We start from the raw sequence: 15,441 nt of genomic DNA on the forward strand, positions 1-15,441 counted from the left end.
TTTGGGTCAACAATTATGTTAAAAAAATCAACAGGTCACATATGTCACAGAGTGCTATAAGCAATTAAATGTATAACAGTATGTGTGATGGCCAGTAAAGTGAGTCAGAAAAAAATGTAGAGTTTTAAAATAAAAAAGCTAAAATACACAGAACTTTCATGTCTAAATAAGTTAAAATCTATTTTTTTGTATCCACAGAAAATGGTAGATTGCCTACTTATAGGAGCCTGTTGTTGAAAGCACACAGTATGATAGATAGATAAACCTTCTCTCTGTGTGGAGTTTGCATGTTCTCTCCATGTCTGCGTGGGTTTCCTCCAGGCTCTCCGGTTTCCTCCAAAGACAAGCAATTGGACACAGGCCAATTGGACATGCTAAATTGCCCTTGGGTGTGAGTGTGTGAGTGACAGTGTCTGTCTGACTGCCCTGTGATGGACTGGCGACCTGTCCAGGGTGTATCCTGCCTGGTGGATACAGGGTGTATCCACCTGATGACCGCTGGAATAGGCTGCAGTACCCCCCCGCGACACTGAGGTAGAAGTGGCTTAGAAAGTGGATGGATGGACAAAGAAATTGCTATGTAAATGTAATGAATACTAAATTAGAAACTGATGAAATGTATGTTGCCCAAATCCATTGAGTTTCTTGAACTAGACTGGTGGACCAGTATTAATAATAGAAACAGTAATAAATAAAACTGAAAATCATATTATTTTTCTAAAGAGAAAGATTGTACAGTTATTGTCTTTTTAAGTCTTCACAGTCTTTTTCACAACTGTTTCCATTGTAGAATTCACTGTTGTTCGTTTGTAAAGTACTTTAATAGACTGCAATACCTCCTCTGTTTTTAGTGTATATATGATGGGGTTTAACATAGATGGTATGGTTTGTGTCAAAGCAATACTAATCATTGCAACATTTGTATCTATAAATTTTGTAACAGCTGCAGTAAAGACGCTAATAAATGGTAGATAAAACATGCCTACTAATATGACATGGGAGATACAGGTTTTTATAGCTTTCTTTCGCTCAGCTCCATGTGAGATCTTCTGTAAAGCAAAGCCAATGCAAACATATGAGAGAGCTATTAATATCAATGGAATGTAAAGCAGTCCAGCAGTACAGACACTGCCAATAATGGAATTCATGGAGTTATCATTACATGCTAGGTAATAGACAGGACCATGGTCACAGAAATAGCTGTGAACTGTAGTGGATCTACAGAAGGACAGTCGGGTTACTAGAGCTACCATCAGAACAGTGACACTCAGAGAGAGAATCCACAAAACACAGATGATCAACGTCATTGATGTTTTGGTGACAATTGCACAATATCTTAATGGAAAACATATAGCAATTAGTCTATCATAGGCCATAGCAAGCAGTGTAAGAGACTGTTGGGTCATAAAGACATAAACAAAAAACATGTTTGCTAGACAGGCTTCATACGATATGTACTGATTCTCAAACAGAAACATGTCCAGAAGCTTTGGAATGAGAGCAGAGCTACCACACAGATCAGACAAAGCCAGGTTGAATACAGCTACATATTTAGCAGTGTGTAAGCTGCGTGCCAGGTATATGGTGCCCATTATAAACAAGTTCCCTAAAACAGTCACAGCATACACAAAACACAGAAACACATAGTAATACTTTGCATGTGGGACATTGTGAAGTCCTGTGATGTAAAAGCTGGAGGGACGAATAAATGTTGTATTTACTGATGACACTGACTTCATGAAAGTCAGGTCAGCAGACATCTGGCTTCAAAACACCTATATGAAGAAAAGGTTTTCACTAATTAGATTTGTGCTGAAACACCTTATAATATTTTTTGTTACAGTAGTAGTATGAATAAAATTGTTGCAGTGTTGTAATAATTAAACTAAATCAACAATCCATTTTTAAAAAATATTAATAAAAGCATAAAAGTTGTAGAAGAGGAATGAGATCACTATTGGTAGTGTGTCAATTGCATTAGTAATACTCTACCTTCATCAGTTGAGAATGAATGCCAGCATATCTGTAAAGATCACTTATATTTCAGTTTGGTCTCTGGTGATATCACTCCCAACAGCAGGGCTCCTCTTTAGAACTTTATCAAAACAAATAAGACCCGTGCCTCAATGGGTTTCTACTGACATATTTGTAACAAAAAGAAAAAAACAAAAGGAACAACTCATTAATAGTTGAGACTGAGAACAAATTAAGTTTTTTTCAGAATTTCCATACACACATATGTATCTATCTATTTATATACATGCAACAAATACATAAAAATATAGTCATGTGCAAATAATTTAAACTCTAGATTTAATTGAAAATAGTACATATCAAATGTTTAAAGTGAGAAATTTCTTTTTTTTTTAAAAAATAGGTCTGTTTTCAATTTGATATGACCAAATAATTAAAAAAAGTTTGAAAGGGCAACAAGAGACAAGGTATAGCTGTATCTGTACTGCAAAAAAAAACCAAAACAAACAAACAAAAATAACCTGGTGGTCTCACTGTCATGTTAGGCAAATGGAACAGTTGCTCGTAGATGTAAAAGAATAAATTATTTATTTAAGAGGCAAACCAGAGGAGTAGTCCACAACCGGGAAAGGTCAGAACTGTGACAGAAATTTTCAGGTATGTGAGGAACCAGAGTGAGTAAACATACATAGGTCCAAAAGGCAGGATAATAAACAATCCAAAGACTAAAATACTAAAGGTCTGAAAAACATAAGCACAAACAAGAAAAAATGGTCAGTATGCAAAAGACAAGTCAATTGTCCATACCTCACAGGGGACAAGCAACACTGAGCAGGTACATACGTACAAAAACAATTAAAAGCATGTAAAAGCAGTTAGAACTCAGGGGAAGATCGTTGCAATGGTTTATTATTGTTAGATAGTGGGCATGTGACTAAGATGTCAGTTTAGTGTAGTGTATAGTGTAGTGGGTAACATCTCTGCCTTCTAAGCTGTAGACTGGGGTTCACTCTCCCGCCTGGACATGCACCCTATACTATACCAATAAGAGTCCTTAGGCAAGACTCACTAACACTACCTTTAACTACCTGTTTAAACGAATCAAATTGTAAGTCGCTCTGGATAAGTGTGTCAGCCAAATGCTGTATATGTAATTGTCAGGACCCAATGAATCACTGGAGATGGCGTTCATAGGTTTGTTGGAGACACTGGAGGAACTGAGTAGTGTGACACTCAAAACTAATTAGGTTAAATGGCAACAGATCAGTAATATGATTGTGTATAAAAAGTGAATTTTAAAAGAGCAGAGAAAGAACAGAAAAAGAAAGAGAGAGGAGCAGCAGCAGCAAAAGACTGAGTGAAGAGCTGAAGAACAAAACTGAAACATGGACTGGAAAGTCTAGTTGAAAACGACTGAAATGTGGCCAGCTTAGTTTTGGTTTTCTTTTAGTTTGTGTTCTTTGTTTAGTGAAAATGACTGTTGCAACAGTGAATCCTGCCTCCAGCATCCTCCTTGAGCCCAGGGCAGTGCATGATGTACTACAGTGACTCACATCTGTGAAAGCAACATTACTGCTAAATGATATGTACAAGTTTTGGTGCAACATACTGCCATCTAAACAACGTCACTTTCAGGGAAGGCTTTGTTTGTCAGCAAGACTGTGCCAAAACGATGGACTGGTGACCTGTCCAGGGTGTATCCTGCCTTCCGCCCCATGACTACTGGGATAGACTCCAGCACCCCCCCGCAACCCTGAGAGAGAAGTGGCTTGGAAAATGAATAAAATGAATGAATGTGCCAAAACACGTTCTGCACATATTATAACAGCATGGCTTAATAGTAAAAGACTCTGCAAAACTGGTCACACATTGAAACATTGGCAGTAGATAGCTCTCCACGGCGACTCCAGACTCACGTCTGTCACATGTGCTCAGTGGGAACCTGCTTTCATCTGTGAAGCGCACTGGGCGCCAGTGGCGAATTTGCCAATACTGGTGTTCTCTGGCAAATGCCAAGCGTCCTGCACGGTGTTGGGCTGTGAGCACAACCCCCCATCTGTGGACGTCAGGCCCTCATACCATCCACATGGAGTCGGTTTCTAACCGTTTGTACGGACACATGCACATTTGTGGCCTGCTGGAGGTCATTTTGCAGGGCTCTGGCTGTGCTCCTCCTGTTCCTCCTTGCACAAAGGCGGAGGTAGCAATCCTGTTGCTGGGTTGTTGCCCTCCTACGGCCTCTTCCACGTCTCCTGCTGTACTGGCCTGTTTCCTGGTAGCACCTCCAGCCTCTGGACACTACACTGACAGACACAGCAAACCTTCTTGCCACAGCTCGCATTGATGTGCCATCCTGGATGAGCTGCACTACCTGAGCCACTTGTGTGGGTTGTAGAGTCTCATGCTACCACGAGTGTGAAAGCACATTCAAAAGTGACCAAAACCTCAGCCAGAAAACATAGGTACTGAGAAGTGGTCTGTGGTCCCCACCTACAGAACCAGTCCTTTATTGAGTGTGTCTTGCTAATTGCCAATAATTTCCACCTGTTGTCTATTCCATTTGCACAACAGCATGTGAAATTGATTGTCAATCATTGTTGCTTCCTAAGTGGACAGTTTGATTTCACAGAAGTTTGATTTACTTGGAGTTATATTGTGTTGTTTAAGTGTTCCCTTTATTTTTTAATATTATATATATATATATATATATATATATATATATATATATATAATATAATTACCCAATAATAAATATAATTTCTCAGTTTCAACATTCTATATGTTGTCTTTGTATTAAATTCAATTAAATGTAAGTGATTTGCACATTATTGCATAATTTATTTACATTTTGCACAGCAACCCAACTTTTTTGAAAATAGGGTCTGTCACGTTCTGAATGGGCGGGGAGGGAAGACGCCGGGGGAAGGGGTTAAGGTAGAGAGCAGATTTATTCATTACACACAGCTTAAATTGCTTTTCAGCCTGTCACATTATCGTCCCGCAGACTCGTTCCATTTGGCTCCCTCTTGCACCTTGCTGGGGTGTCCTTCTTTCTCAAAGCCCTGCCGCCTAAGTGCCCTAGTGCTTGAAGTTTTGCTCTCAGGTCAAGAATGTTCTGAATCTCGTTTTTGCTATTCGAAGGCCCCTCCTCCCAGCACTCCTTGATGATGTCTAGGATGCCCCTGGATCTCCTCCCATACAATAATTCAAAGGGAGAAAACCCCAAGGAGGCTAGTGAGACCTCTCGCATGCTAAACAGAAGGGTGCTCTAGCCACTTATTCCAGTTTCTAGCATCCTCATGAAAGAACTTCTGAATCATGTTTTTAAGGGTTTGTTTAAAGCATTTGACCAGTCCATCCATTTGGGGGTGGTAAACACTGATACGAATCTATCTAATGTCAAACATTTCGTACAGCTCGCGTAAAGTGAGAGACATGAATGTTGTGCCCTGATCAGTCAAGATCTCTTTTGGGATCCTGACTCGGGAGATCACTTTGAAGAGTGCCTCCGCAATGGTACGTGCTGATATGTTGTGAAGAGGCACCGCCTCTGGATATCGCGTTGCATAATCTACCAAGACCAATACAAACCGATACCCCTGTGCACTTCGTTCCAATGGTCCGACGAGGTCCAAGCCAATTCTTTCGAAGGCGACCTCGAGTAGTGGAATGGGCCACAAAGGCGCTTTTGGGATGGCCGGAGGGTTTACGAGCTGACATTCGTGTGACATTCTGCACACCACCTGTGTACATCTGCACGAATGCCCAGCCACTAGAAATGGACCATGAGGCGATTCAGTGTTTTCTCCTGACCCAAATGCCCTGCCATGGGATTATTATGAGCCGCATGGAATAGCATTTCCCTACAGCTTTTTGGCACCAATATCTGGGTTGACGTCTCCGATGTTTGAGTGTCCCGCATGACTCTGTACAGGTAGGATAGGGCATATTCCGGCTCGAATAGCTGCCTGTCAATGACTTTCACTTGGTCAAAGGCATGCTTCAGCGAGTTGTCATGTGACTGCTCCAGAGGGAAATCCCTGATGGGAGCCAGGAGGGTAACCCTGGGAGGTGTAGCCAAGCGGTCGAGCTTGGCCCCACCCCCCGAGGCTCCCTCTACAGCTCGCCTCTGCTCAGTAGACGTCAGCAATGGATGCAGAAGCCCACCTGCCCTGAGCACGGCACATGCCCCCCCGTCTCATGGCGGGACCCATCCTCTACTAGAGTTCTCACCAACCCCCCCAAACTGCAGCCAATTCATGCCCAAAATTAGAGGATGGGTAAGGCGAGGGCTAACCACTGCCTTAATGCTATGCCTTTTTCCCCTGAACTCGATTGTTATGGGTATGGCGGGATAATGGTGTACATCCCCATGGACACACTGAACCTTCACCCCATATGCCCCCCCCAATGCCGTGTCTTGAACCAATGGTTTGATTATATCCCGAATCCACCAAGGCTTGATATGTTCCCCCCTGAACACTCAATGGAATATGTTTCTGCCCAATTGGGGGAGGCAGGTGGTGACATGGGGACCCGGAACAAAGTCCTGACCTCCATGTGGTACAAGTGGTCCTGGAAGTATCTGGATTCCCCACATCGACAACACACCTGCCCAGGCTTCGCCCCCACTCTGGTTCAGCTGCTGGCCCCTGTGCTGAGAGAGGAGGGAGACCCTAAGTTGCTGCAGGAGTGTACCGTGAAGTGGAAGGGGTGGGGTGGGGTGTGGGGAGAGCAAGAGTGAGGAAGGGGTTTGGGGCCCAGGGCTACCCTTTTTCGAGGAGCAGGCATAGGGACAGAGAGAGAAGGAGAGAGAGAGGGTTGCTGGGTGGGGGCTCCGGCCCCCAAATACACCGGCATATGCGCCTCTGCCAGCTTTGTGGCCTCATCCAGTGATTCCACTGAACCCAAGCTGCTGCAGAAGGGAGAGGGCTTTCACCTACTCTCCATGAATGAAATGAATGAAGACTCCATGGCGACGTCCGGTCACTCTGTCCCTGGTTTTGGCACCACTGTCATGTTCTGAATGGGTGGGGAAGGAAGACGCTGGGGGCAGGGGTTAAGTTAGAGAGCAGATTTATTTGTTGCACACAACTTACATGGCTTTTCAGCATGTCACATTAATGTCTCATGGACTCTGTTTGGCAGCTTCTCACGCCTTGCCAGGGTCACCATCTCTCTCAAAGCTCTGCTGCCTACTGAAGGGAGAGATGAGTATAAGTAGGCTGGCAGAAACAAGGCAAAGGTGAGCATCATCAATTACTTAATCCGCTGGTTCAACTGAACCAGCCTCTCTGTCCTGCAATCGACGCTCGGCCACACCCCCTTCTTCACAGGGTCATATAATATTTTCTAGTATATTTGTAAAATGTAACACTAAATACTAGGATAGAACTGAATAGAATAGAACTGATGATGAATTAGGTCTTCAATAAACAGATTTTCTCTCAAGCTTTGAAGTGTTGTCTGTATGTGTCCAGTGGAATGGCAGACTTTACTAAGGGCACATCCCTCAGGTCAACTATTAAGCTGGTTTTGATTCATAACTCCCACGACCCTGACGGAGAAGTGGCTTGGAAAATGGATGGATGGATGGATGAGTCTTTCAGCACCAGCCCCAAACATCTGCAAGTCTTAGCCATGCACTCAAACCAAAAAAGAAATATTTGGATGCCTTCCCCATATTGATATACTAGGACCTACAGCTCTTTGTGTGTGACTTCTTTCTGTTGCCCTTGGTGGTGGCTAGAGTCATTCTACTAACATGATTGCTAGCTGTAATCTGGAATTGATTAAGCATAGGGATGAGGGACTGGCATCAGCAGCTCCAACCCGGGGCATTCTGATGCAGCAGTGCTGTGTTTTGCCCTGTTGCTGTTGGGTTACTGGGTCATCTGGCCCAGAACTCAGAAAGGTGCTTGAGCTCTTGCAGAAAGTGCTTCTCTCTCTGCTGCTAGGCTAGCAAGAAGTCTTTCATCAGTGTCATCACATTTGTTGCTGGTGCTAATGTGACAGCAGGGGCCACTGGAAATATCCTTTGCATATCCTTTATAATCATCTTTTTCTTCTTCTCCTCCTCCTCCTCCTCCATTTTATGGGCTTATCTGCTTCTCCTGACTCACACAGTTTCCAGGCCAAGGACCGGAGCTCTTCCAGTCTTTTTAGTTATAGTTTTTATCATGTGTTTTTGTAGCAAGCCATCCCACCACTGACACCAAATGGGTGGGAGTGGGCCAAGTGCAGAACTCTTGGGTGTTTATTCAATTTATTTGTTACTGTAGTGTGCAGAATACTTACTGGTATAAGGTGATAAAGTGAAATAGATATGTTTGGCATCACTGTGCGGGGTTTCAACTGGTGACCTGTTGCATTAGGGAGCAGAGTTCTAGCACTGTATCACAGGAGCTGGAAGAAGGTGGAAAAAACGCTATGCTAGGTGTTGTTAAAAAACTTATGGTAATAACAAAAAAGGAGACGCTTAAGACCAGCATGCTGATGCAAAGGAACTTCTTTGAAAAGGGAAACTAAAAAGAACACAAAACCATGCTCAAGTTCGAGATGCCTGGTGGCATCAGCAAACATAGTGTTCAGCTGCTGGCACCCCAACCTCTCTCTCCAGCTCAGCAAACATGGACAGTGGGTACCCTAACTGGCACCCAAAAGCCAAATAGACAAATGCTAGAGGGTATTATGGCAACCTCTCTATCCTGGAAGTGGGATTTGCTGATGTCAGGCAATGTAATGTCTGGGCCAGGTCTTGGTTGACTTGCTTTTGCTGGCCATTAGACTCCAGGTGAAAGCCCAAGCTCACAGTTGTTCACATGAGCAGAATCTGCTGGTGAACTGGGGTCCTCGGTCAGACACCACATTGGTGGGCATCCCGCGTACCCTGACCATGTTTTGGAGGAGCAGGTCCGCTGTCTCTTTGGCAGAGGGAAATCTGGGCAATGCCACAAACTTACATCTACAATGGCAGGGATGAAGGTGTTGCACTTTGACGGAGGCCAGCTTGTGACAAAGTCTAGTGAGATATGTGACCATGGACAGGCTGGAATAGGTACAGGATGGAAGAACCCCTGAGGCTGTGACCTGGGCGCTTTTTTCATGTGCACACCTTGCAACCTTCCTCTCTTCTCAACCCTCCTCCTCCCCCTGCACCCTGTTCTCTCACCCCTGAGGATTTTGTCACCTTCTTTGAGGAGAAGGTTGATAGAATCTGCCAGTCTTTTCCCTCTGTCCCCACACCTTCCACTAAACCGCATCATCTCATTCTCAATCCCTTAAACTGTTTTTCTTCTCTTTCCACAGATGCTGTCCTTCAACTGATCAAATCTAGTAACCCAACCACCTTCCCACTGGATGCCATCCCATCGCCGTTGTTTCAGTCAACTTCTGAGGACCTACTGCCCTTCATCATGTTTCTCATTAACAAGTCCTTGGCATCAGGTGACGTTCCATCAACTTTCAAGACTGCAAGAGTACTCCCCATCTTGAAGAAACCCATGCTTGACAGCTCTGATGTCAACAACTACAGACCAGTATCACTTCTTTCTTTCCTTTCAAAAGTTCTTGAACGTGCAGCCTATAATCAACTTTCACTCTTTCTCACACAGAACCAGCTCCAAGAGCCCAACCAGTCTGGCTTCAAACCAGCACACTCTACAGAAACTGCCCTCATCGCAGTGACCGAGAACCTCCAATCTGCAAGATCAGCCAAATTGTCTTCTGTCCTGATCCTTCTTGATCTCTCAGCAGCTTTTGACACAGTCAACCATACGATCCTTCTGGACAACCTCACCAACCTCAGAATCACTGGTTATGCGTGGAAGTGGTTCATGTCCTATCTGGAGGATCGCTCTTATCAGGTAACATGGAGAAGGTTCACATCCTCTCCATGCAGGCTCTCCACTGGTGTCCCCCAAGACTTCTCTTTTCTCTTTACACTAGCTCTCTTGGTGATGTAATATCTTCTCATGGTTTCTCTTATCGCTGTTATGCTGATGACACTCAACTAATGTTTTCTTTCTCTCCCTCTGACACACAGGTTTCCAGTCGCATCTCAACATGCCTTTCTGACATCTCTAAATGGATGGCAGCTCACCACCTGAAGCTCAATCCCAGCAAGACTGAGCTGATATTCATCCCTGCAACTACAGGTCCTCATCATGTAGAGGCAAGAAGTCTTGGTGTGACTCTGGATGGCCAGTTATCGTTCTCAACTCACATCGCGAACATGACTCGGTCATGCAGGTTTGTCCTCTACAACATCCGAAGGATCCGACCTTTCCTCACCCGAGAGGCCACCCAGGTGCTAGTGCAGTCTCTTGTTATCTCAAGGCTTGACTACTGCAACCCACTCTTGGCTGGTCTTCCCGTGCAGACCATCAAGCCTCTGCAACTCATCCAGAAAGCAGCAGCATGACTTGTCTTCAATATGCCCAAGTTCAGCCACGTCACCACACTGCTGCGCTCCCTTCACTGGCTTCCTGTAGCTGCACGCATCAGATTTAAAACCCTAATGCTTGCCTACAAAGCCAAAAATGGACCAGCCCCTACCTACTTGATGGCAATGGTGAAATCTTGAACTGCACCACGAGCCCTTCGAGCTTCAAGTACAGCTCGGCCTGACCCGCCATCCTTCAAGGCGCATGGAAGACAAGCGTCGAGAATGTTCTCTGTACTGGCACCCAGGTGGTGGAATGAACTCCCACTGGCTGTCCAAACAGCAGAGTCTCTTGCTATCTTCAAATGCAGACTGAAGACTCATCTCTTTACACAGCACTTAAATGAGCACTGAATTATAAGCTGCACTTATTTTATTGTACTGCACTTTGTATTGTAGTTTATTGTATTGTATTGTATTGTATCTTATTGTTATTGTATTGCATTGTATTCTGCGCTCAACTCTGTTTCTTTTTCTCTTGCTGTCTGCAGTGACATTTTGTTTCTAGCAGTATCTGAGCTCAGGACTGTCTTTTTCTCTAAGCTATTGGTAACTAGCAAAGATACTTTCTCTAGATTGACAAAGCACTTCTTCTTGTGGGGTAGGATTTGAGCCTTCTTTTTACTGAAGACCTCTTGGAGATCCAAGGATACCTCTGGGATCTGGCAGGGGTCATGCTGGGTCTTGAGGTGATAGGGGCTCAAATCTAGGCCCTGAAAATCCCTGACAGGACGGACCCCATGCATACATTGACTAAGTGCACCAGCCAATGTGTGGGTTGTGTCGCTTGAGCCAGGGGTACCCTACAATTAATTGGATATATGGAGCCTGCTATATTTGTTCAGTGTGGGGGCCTACCCATAATGTAAGGGGCTGTATTTGGTACCTGGCCAGAGTCCAATGACCGCCCATGGATGGCTAAAATGGCCAAAGTCTCTACCAATGGCCATAGGTCTGAGGCAAGCAAGGAGTCAATAAAGGTTCCTGCAGTTAGTTTAATTCCTTATTTCATTTTTTAGAACAGCAAATAAAAAAGGACATCCCATGGAGCAAGTCAGTCATCTGATGATTATGAACTGATGATTGACAGTTTGAGTATGTGATTATTTTTGCACTTTTAAAAATGTCATTTAAACCATTTTGTTGTTACATTGTTAACTTGTTAATGTGAACAAAGACATATGTTGTCTAGAAAATTTGAAATTTTTTGTTTCAATTGGCATTATGGATTTTACAATATTTTACTGCAGTATTAGAATTTTTAAAACGTGTAAAATTGAATGAAATATGATTAATGTTGTGTTGATTTCCTGTTAAACTTTGTGTTCAAATATTATTGTAGGAGCAAAAGTGATTAAGAATCAACATCAGATTAGAACATTAATTCAGTTCAGTCAAGAATGACACTGTTCATGTTCATTAAAGCTCAATAACAACAATTCTTTTTAATGTCTCTGCACTGTAACATGATGTCACTCTTGTAGCTAACTTGCATTGTTGGGCATAAATTGGTCTACACAGTATTGCCAAAAGCAGGGATGGGGGAGTAGCTAAGTACTGCGCTACTTTTCATAGTTAGCTACATATTTTAGTAGCTAGTAACTAGTAGCTGTAGCCATTACAGTTTTATGAAATGGAGCTAGTAGCTGTAACATCTACAATTTTTTGTGTAGCTATAGCGAAAATATTCGCTACAATTTTGCTACATGCTTCAGATCAATCCGAGCAAAACCTGAACCATAGAGTGTGGTCGTTCACTGGGCTGGTGGCGACTGTGTAATCCTGACTGAACCACGGACAGCTTGAGGAGACCTGCATGCACTCGGCTCACGCACTGATCACCCCTAACTAGCAGGTTTAACTCACGGGTCGCAACCGAAATATTAAGAAGAGCCGTTTTTTGTCCTTTCAGCGAAAATCAAACCACCTTGGGAGCCAAATTTTATGTCAGTTTTACCCTCTTGGCTGTAAATATATCTCAGTATATTATATGTTCTGATAGTTCAGGCTGAAAATATAAGCAAAAACGCAGACTTACTTTGCTCTGCTTTAACCTTTAGCTCTGCTGCAGACACTTTTCTCACATCTCAGGAAACTTCTCCACGAGTTTCTTGTACAATGTCTCTCAATGTTTGACTTTTTATGAGGTTGAAGTTGTTTCTCATCCTCCAGTTTCTTGTTTGAATTGTCCTGTTCTATCTTAAATGGTGCCACAGGTGCCAGATTGTCCTGCTGCGCAATTTAAGGTGGAACAGGAGAATTCGAACAAGAAGCAGGAGAAAGAGAAGCTGACTTAAGTTTCGCGAGTTGCTGCAGATTAAACATGTCAGGAAACCAGCTGAGTGATTATAAATGTAAATAAGTCCATTCATCTCCAAATTATTGATGTACGTCTTCTCTCTCTCTTTTTCGTTATCTGCGTTGCTGTGTGTGCAGCAGTCTGCGCGTCAGTCTTCAGTGTTAAACGTTGGTGAATTAGCAGTTATACACTCCAGCATTAAAGAATAATTTAAATAAAGTGAAAACTGTGTTAGAACTGTGTGTTAACGATTTTACAGCAAAGGATGATTATGTTATTTTACCTAGAAATCTAGTTCTGCTGTGGAGCTGCAGCAGCTCTGCAGCAGTGGAGAGATTATTCAGGCCTGATTCTCATCTCAAACAGAGCTAGAGTCACTGATGAGGATTTTGAGGCTAAAGTGTTGCTGAAGTTTAATAAAAACTTGTGAATGTCTGTACACACACCAATTAGACGTAACATTATGAGCACCTCCTTGTTTCTATGCTCATTGTCCATTTTATCAGCTCCACTTACTATATAGGTACACTTTGTAGTTCTACAATTACAGACTGTAGTCTGTCTGTTTCTCTGCCTACTTTGTTAGCCCCTTTTTACCCTGTTCTTCAGTGGTCAGGACCCTCATGGACCCTCACAGAGCAGGTACTATTTGGGTGGTGGATCATTCTCAGCACTGCAGTAACACTGATTTGGTGGTGGTGGTGTGTTGGTGTGTGTTGTGCTGGTACGAGTCGATCAAACACAGCAGTGCCGCTCAAGTTTTTAAATACTGTCTACTCACTATCTACTCTATTATACGCACCTGCATTGTCGATTCACCCTGTACATGTAAAGCCAGAGACGACAGCTCATTTCTTGCTGTACACTATGAGCTAATCATCCTTTAGTCCTTCATCAGTGGTCACAAGACGCTGCCCACTGGATGCTGTTGGCTGGATAGTTTTGGTTGGTGGACTATTCTCTGTCTAGCAATGACACTAAGGTGTTTAAAACTCAAGCACCACTGCTGTGTCTGATCCACTCACATTTTAGTACTGTGATGTGTGTAGACATATGAAACCACACAGATCTCAGTGGCCAATGTTGAGTTCAGTTATGCCCATGGTATTGTGTAAAAATGGTCTAATACTTTGAACAGAAAGATAATACTGAAATTTCCTAAAAGCTAATATTTCCTCTTTACAGAAATATTGCAACCTCAGATTGTGGGTTAGGTACAAAATGAGTATTGCTGTGATTGTACTGCACAGTTTTATAATACAGCAGTAGTAGCATAAATGTAATGAGCAATAAAATAGAAACAGTAAGTACACAACTAAAAATCCCATGATTTGTTCTCTCACGAGGCCAATTTACAATGATTGTGTTGCTTCAATTCCTCAGAGATTTTCCCTCTGTTCTTTCCATTGTAGAGTTCACCTTGGGTTGTTTGTAGAGTACCTTAATAGACTGCAATAACTCCTCTGTTTTTAATGTATATATGACAGAGTTAAATAGAAGTGAAATGGCTTGTGTTAAAGCAACATTGATTCTTGTAACATTTGCACTTACAGATGTTGTATGACCTGCAGAATTTTACATGCAATAATACACCGCCACTAATATGACATGGAAAGCTTTGTGTAGCAGTACAGACATATAATAGAATTGGAGCAATCATCACAGACTAGTTTCCAGACAGGGCCATGTTCACAAAAATAACTGTTGTTTGAAGTAGATCTACAGAAAGACAACCTAGCAACTAGAGCCACCAGCAGAGTGGTGACACTTATAGAGAGAATCCACATAACACAGGTGACCAAAGCTGTTTTTGTGACTATTGCGTGATACCTCAGTGGAAAACATATAGCATTTAGCCAAATAGGCTATAACAAGCAGAGTAAGAGACTGCAGGGTTATAAAGTCAAACAAAAAACATGTTTGCTAGACACGCTTCATAAGATTTGTACAGATTTCAAACAGAAACATGTTCAAAAGCTTAGGAATGAGAGCAAAGCTTCCACACAGATTACACAAGGCCAGGTTGAAGACAGCTATGTACTTAGCAGTGTGCAAGCTGTGTGCCTGGTATATAGTCCACATTATAAACAGGTTTCCCTAAACAGTCACTTCATACAGAAACACAGAATGCATATCTGTGACGATCACTTATATTTAGGTTTAGGGTGGCTGTGTTGCCTGCAGTAGAGACACTGACCCTCTCACGTGCAAGAGTCAATTCTTGGTGAAAAAGGTGGGTGGCTGTTTCGAAATGAGGTATTCTTGTGTCTCGCTGATGACTTGATTGTGCATGACTGTGCCCCAGTGCACAAATCAATGCATGGTTGGGTGAATGATGAACTTCACTTGTGCACAGAGATCCCTGACTGATACCACACCTTTGGAATGAACTAGAGTAGAGATTGTGAGCCAGGCCCTCTCGTCCAACATCTGTGTCTGACCTCATAAATGCTATTCTGGATGAATGGGCAAAAATTCCAACGGATGCCACCCATACAAAAGTGAGCATGCAGCTCTTGGCGTTCAAATCCTCAGTGGGTACTGGATCGCTATGAACAGAATACACAGGGAGTTAATTAGCTAACCTAGTCAGGTTGCCAAGTTCGTCCTGTACATCCTGATGATTTGCAATTTCAAAATCCTCCATAAATTTTCAATGACATTCAATTTAGGAGACTGCTTCCATAATTCACTGTGGATATAGTTTTCCTGGGATCATAGATGC

General features: G+C 43.0%; 1 protein-coding gene and 1 pseudogene across 1 annotated transcript; both read right to left on the minus strand.

The window, feature by feature from the left end:
* Positions 1-749: 749 nt before the first annotated feature.
* Positions 750-1,760, minus strand: LOC108412892 (olfactory receptor 1496-like). Its single transcript, XM_017685121.1, has one exon. It carries the CDS (start codon positions 1,758-1,760, stop codon positions 750-752), a length of 1,011 nt encoding a protein of 336 aa, XP_017540610.1.
* A 12,327-nt stretch (positions 1,761-14,087) lies between these two features.
* On the minus strand, positions 14,088-14,849 carry LOC119266012 (annotated as a pseudogene).
* Positions 14,850-15,441: the final 592 nt, after the last annotated feature.

This window comes from Pygocentrus nattereri, chromosome 18 (assembly GCF_015220715.1).
Source record: "Pygocentrus nattereri isolate fPygNat1 chromosome 18, fPygNat1.pri, whole genome shotgun sequence".
Lineage (NCBI taxonomy): Eukaryota > Metazoa > Chordata > Actinopteri > Characiformes > Serrasalmidae > Pygocentrus > Pygocentrus nattereri.